Genomic DNA, 6,000 nt, shown 5'->3' on the forward strand with positions numbered 1-6,000 from the left:
TTACTTTTGCGACTAGAGGAGTGCACTCAGTACAGTGCAGATCTCTGCCAGGCGTACGCATCTCCCCTTCTCAGGTGCTTAGACTTGGCGACAAACCACCCATTTTCCCACCTACTGGAATAAGGGAAATTAATGCACACACAGACAGAAAGGACTTTTTCTCCTGCCAGATTTTTATCAATGCTTAAGTCAGTTGAATGGGAAATATGGGGCAAAAACAATTTTTTTTAAAGGGACAGTTCACCCCAAAATCAAAAATGCATGTTTTTTCTCATACATGTAGTGCTATTTATCCAACTAGATCGTTTTGGTGTGACTTGCAGAGTTTTAGAGATATTGGCCATAGACATATCTGCCTAGAGACCTCCGGTTGCAGTGGCATGAAGAAACCCATCACAGGATTAAATGACTCCAGGCCTGTTGCCCTAATGTCTGTGGTCATTAAAACCTTCATGAGACTGGTGTTGGCCCACCTGAAGGAAATCACAGGCCCCCTGCTCAACCTCCTGCAGTCTGGCCACTGAGCAAACAGATCAGTGGAGGATACAGTCAACATGGGATTGCACCTACATCTTCCAACACTTCAACTCCCCAGGGACACATGCAAGGGTTGTGTTTGTGGACTTCAGCTCAGCGTTCAACACCATCGTCCCAGATATCCTCCACTCCAAACTCACCCAGCTCAGTGTACAAACCCCCATGTGCCAGTGGATTAAACATTTCCTGACAGAAGGCAGCAGGTGAGGCTGGGGAAAATCACATCTAGCTCCCAGACAATCAGCACTGGTACCCCCCAGGTATGTGTGCTCTCCCCTCTACTCTTCCCACTCTACACAAATGCACCTCAGGTGACCCATCTGCTAAACTCCTGAAGTTTGCGGACGACACAACCATCATTGGCCTCATCCGGGATGGTGACAAGTCTGCATATAGACGGGAGGTTTTTCAGCTGGCCCTCTGGTGCAGCCATTAACAACCTGGAGCTGAACAGACTCAAAATAGTGGAGACGACTGGACTTCAGGAAGAGCCCCCCCCCCCAACACTGCCCCCCCACCATACTCAACAAAACAGTGTCTGCAATGAAACCTACAGATTTTTGGGTTCCACCAGGGCCTAGGGTAGGCATCCAAAATAGACACAATCATCAAAAGGCCCAGCAGAGGATGTACTTTCTCTGCCAGCTCAATAAATTCAAACCTGCCTCAGGAACTGCTGATTCAGTTCTTCTCTGCAATAATCCAGGCTCTGCACATACATCACTGTCTGGTTTGGTCTGGCCACCAAACAGGACAGGGACAGACTACAACAGACAGCTAAGTCTGCAGAGAAAATCATTGGTGCCAACCTGCCCTCTATTCAGGACTTATACGTCTCCAGAGTCAGGAAATGGGCAGGCATCACATCACTGCAGACCCATCGCACCCTGGTGATAACCTGTTCTAACTCCTCCCCTCTGGTAGGCGCTAGGGCTGTCTATGAATTTTCCAAATTCGAATATATAACCGAATTGTGAAAGAAAGAAAAAACAGACATTCGAGTGTGAAAATTCATATTGGTTTGTGGAAGAAGAAAAAAAGCAACACTACCGCGGCTGTCCGTTCTGATATGACAGGGTGCTGAGAGAGGAGGGGTGGGATTGTATGAGAAAGTCAGGAGTGGCAGAGAGGTATGTAGGAGAGGTGCAGGATATGTATGAGGGCAGTGTGACAGTGCACTAGGAATGATGGATGGGTTCAAGGTCAAGATCCTTTACATCAAGGATCAGCTTTGAGCCCTTTCTTGTTTACAATGGTGATGGACAGGTTGACAGACGAGATCAGGCAGGAGTCTCCGTGGACCATGATGTTTGCGGATTGTATTATGATCTGTAGCGAGAGTAGGGTGCAGGTTGAGGAGAGCCTGGAGAGGTGGAGGTATGCACTGGAGAGAAGAGGAATGAAATTCAGAAGGAGCAAGATGGGATACATACTATGCATGAACGAGATGGAAGACAGTGGAATGGTGAGGATGCAAGGAGTACGGCTGATGAAGGTGGCTGCGTTTAAATACTTGGGGTCAACTGCTTGAAGTAATGGGGAGTGCAGCAGAGAGGTGGAGAAGAGAGTGCAGGCAGGCCACCAAGTGATGATCATCTTCAGTCTGAACAGGTCACTTAGTTGAGTGATGACACGTATCTGTCAATAAGCGTTGTGTCCAGATGAACTGATTCAACCTTCTTCGACATCCTACAAAGTTTGCTTTTTTGATAACGGTAAGCGAAAGGAAAAATATTGAGCTAATTAAATCTTGAAATTTCAAACAATGTGTGATATGCGAAAATGCAACTAGAGGCAGGAATAGAAAGCACTCTTCACTTATTAACTGGTATTTTTCAGAGAGCGCCGGATTACGTTTGACCTGCCTACTAATGTATTGGACTTCGGGCCTGCGTGGGCTGATTCTACAGTCGAGCTAGCCTTTAGCTGTTTAGCTAGCAGTACGTTGGCTGCTATGGCTGTATGTCAACGTTAGACAGGCTGGCTGGCCAGAAGACATTCAGTTGAAGAAAGGGGGGATCGCATAACAAATGCTGACTACTGTGGTGTCGGTCCTCCCTCTCAGACAAGTCTGCCGAGGAACTGAAGAGCAGGCCTAGCTATGAACTTTGCTTACCCGTCTCCCTGTCGTCAGACAGTCGCTGTAGTCTTGTTACCTAACGTGTTAGCCTGCGAGGACATTAGAGCTGCTGGAGTTACGTGCCCTTCCTGCAGCCTGTCAATCGTTAAAAAAGCCCTGACCCCCGGCCCTAACGCAGTATCGTGCTAGCACTACTGCTTACACCTTACCTTCGGATGTTAGCCGGCAGAAGGGCCTGAGCAACTCGGCGAAATTCAGGTTGTTTTTGCGAGTCACTTTCTCCGCGTCTTCGCTGCATAACACGGCCACCTTCGGCACAAACGAGTCCTGGATGAACTCCTGCACAGACTGGACACACCGAGCCATCACGGACACGAAGACGGGCTGTTACAAAGCAAACTATCCTTAGCAGACAAAAGCCATATTGACTCTTCCTACTGATATATCCGCTTCTGCGGAGCAGTGAAGCGGTCATGTGACACAGATGTTCTTCTTCTTCGCGGGATTTCTGGCAGTTGCGGTCAAACGTTTTATGATGAATACCGCCACCCACTGTACCAGAATGTGTAGCATCAATCCTGTGTGTACTGTGTCCCTAAAGGTGTTTTCACATATGGTGCTTTTAAACGGAACCGAACTCAGTTCTTTTTAAGTGAACTAAATAGTGAAGCAACATCAAAAGAATTCAGTCCTCTTTGTTTTCACACTTAGCCCAACCCCTCCATTTGTCAATCACAAATTATAATTTTCCTCAAGGGGCTTTACAGTAACACAACATCCTGGCCTTAGACCCCCTCGTCGGATAAGGAACAACTCCCTAAAACCCTTAACAGGGAGAAAAACCAGGAAGAAACCTCAGGAGGAGCAACAGAGGAGGGTCTCCTCCCAACCCAGACAGCATCCGGATGTGGGCCACTTCAGGCAGTGATGCAGCACCGATGGTCTTCTTCTGGCCCTGACAACAGGATGTGAGCCTGAAGTGGCCCACATGTATAATAGCAAATATGGCCCAAATATGCCAAATCACATGTGGGCCTTTTCTGGCAAAGATGCGGTGCTCTGGGCAACATGTGATCTGGATGTGACCCTGAAGTGGCCCGTGTGGTAAATGGTGAATATGGCCCAAATATCAAAAAACAAATATGGCCACCTTTGGCAAATATGTGGCACACGTGGCATTGCTATGGCTTGGTTCTGGCCCAGCTCTGGCAAACAGGAGCGGACCACCCAAGTGCCATCATTCCGCGTGGTATGTGGGCCGGATGAAGTGTCGGGTGTGGGACGGGTCCAGGCCACAGCAGTTTTACTATCTGGGAAGACGGACAACATGCAATGGATGTTGTGTTTACACAGGTTACACAATACAGCACGGAAAGAGGAGAACCGAATTAGAATGGAATTATAAGATATATGAAGAATATGATGAGGAGGATGCCAAGCAGCGTCCAGATGCCACCAGAACAGCCCGGGACCTGAGCCACACCACCACCATCACCATGGAGACATAAAAAGCAGTCACGCATCAGAGTGAGAGAAGGATACAACATTGAAACAGGATAACAAAATTACATGGATTTATAAGACATACAAAAACAAATGTGATGAGGGGGAGGCCAAGCAGCGTCCAGGTGATGGCCACCATCTTTTTTCTTTTTTTTTATGCGTTCATGCGTAGGACTAGGGTGTCCCGATTCTTGTGGGGATAGAGGGGTAGGGCGAAGTGGTAGGGCTACATGGCCTTCAAAACTGAGATTTTTCAGGGGCACGCTCTAAACCGAGTGTTATGAGAAATATACCAGAATGCCTTGCAAATCAACAGGAAGATGGTGGCGAACGCTGCAAAAGCAGCAAAATAAAACCACAAATGTAAGTATTTTCCAAGTTAATAAATGTTTAAGAATTATGATAACCATCGTATTATCCGATGTGAGAACTGCAGCATCTACAGAGGTATAAAGTTGATCAGCCACAGCATGAAGATATGGGGAGGAGTAATAGAAGCTAGGTTAAGAGGAGAGGTGATGATCAGCAACAGCAGTATGGTTTCATGCCATGAAAGAGCACCACAGATGTGATGTTTGCTTTGAGAATGTTGATGGAGAAGTATAGAGAAGGCCAGAAGGAGTTACGTTGAGTCTTTGTAGATTTAGAGAAAGCATACGTCAGGATGCCGAGAGAGGAGGTGTGGTATTGTATGAGGAAGTCGGAGTTGCAGAGAAGTATGTAGGAGTGGTGCAGGATATGTATGAGGGCAGTGTGACAGCGGTGAGGTGTGCGGTAGGAATGACAGATGGGTTCAAGGTAGAGGTGGGATTACATCAAGGATCAGCTCTGAGCCCTTTCTTGTTTGCAATGGTGATGGACAGGTTGTAGGACAAGATCAGGCAGGAGTCTTCATGGACTATGATGTTGGGGGATGACATTGTGATCTGTAGCGAGAGTAGGGTACAGGTTGAGGAGAGCCTGGAGAGGTGGAGGTATGCACTGGAGAGAAGAGGAATGAAAGTCAGTAGGAGCAAGACGGAATACCTATGCGTGAATGAGAGAGAGGACAGTGGAATGGTGAGGATGCAAGGAGTGGAGGTGACGAAGGCATATGAGTTTAAATACTTGGGGTCAACTGTCCAAAGTAACAGGAAGTGCAGAAGAGAGGTGAAGAAGAGAGTGCAGGCAGGGTGGAGTGGGTGGAGAAGAGTGTCAGGAGTGATTTGTGACAGAAGGAGACCAGCAAGAGTTAAAGGGAAGGTTTACAAGATGGTTGTGAGACCAGCTATGTTATATGGTTTGGAGACAGTGGCACTGATGAAAAGACAGGAGGTGGAGCTGGAGGTGGCAGAGGTGAAGATGATAAGATTTTCATTGGGAGTGATGAAGAAGGACAGGATTAGGAACGAGTATATTAGAGGGACAGCTCAGGTTGGATGGTTTGGAGACAAAGCAAGAGAGGCAAGATTGAGATGGTTTGGACATGTGTGGAGGAGAGATGCTGGGTATATTGGGAGAAGGATGCTGAATATGGAGCTGCCAGGGAAGAGAAGAAGAGGAAGGCCAAAGAGAAGGTTTATGGATGTGGTGAGGGAGGACATGCAGGTGGCTGGTGTGACAGAGGAAGATGTAGAAGACAGGAAGAGATGGAAACGGATGATCCGCTGTGGCAACCTCCTAACGGGAGCAGCCAAAAAGAAAAGGTGGAAATTTAACATTTAGATTTAGATTTAACATTAGGTATAACAGTTAACATTCAGGTTTACATTATCTTTTACAAGAAATATAAATAAAATTTGAAGTTAAATAAAAAGTTCACAAATATTGCTGTGACTCTGATAAAAAGTGATTTAAAAAATGGAAAAATTCACAACACCTTTTAAAATACTGTTTGGAGC

The 6,000-nt window shown here is 46.7% G+C and overlaps 1 protein-coding gene across 2 annotated transcripts in view; it reads right to left on the reverse strand.

Annotated features, from left to right (window-relative positions):
* The window catches only part of trappc8 (trafficking protein particle complex subunit 8), a 104,429-nt gene extending 101,383 nt beyond the window's left edge, over positions 1 to 3,046 (reverse strand). For both annotated transcript variants that reach the window (XM_056276306.1, XM_056276305.1), the window contains exon 1: positions 2,827 to 3,046. In XM_056276306.1, the coding sequence (XP_056132281.1) occupies positions 2,827 to 2,983 (157 nt within the window). In that variant the 5' untranslated portion in view covers positions 2,984 to 3,046. The remainder of the gene's footprint in view (positions 1 to 2,826) is intronic.
* Between the last annotated feature and the right edge of the window lie 2,954 nt (positions 3,047 to 6,000).

The sequence above is a fragment of the Lampris incognitus genome, chromosome 3 (genome assembly GCF_029633865.1).
Source record: "Lampris incognitus isolate fLamInc1 chromosome 3, fLamInc1.hap2, whole genome shotgun sequence".
Taxonomy (NCBI): Eukaryota; Metazoa; Chordata; class Actinopteri; order Lampriformes; family Lampridae; genus Lampris; species Lampris incognitus.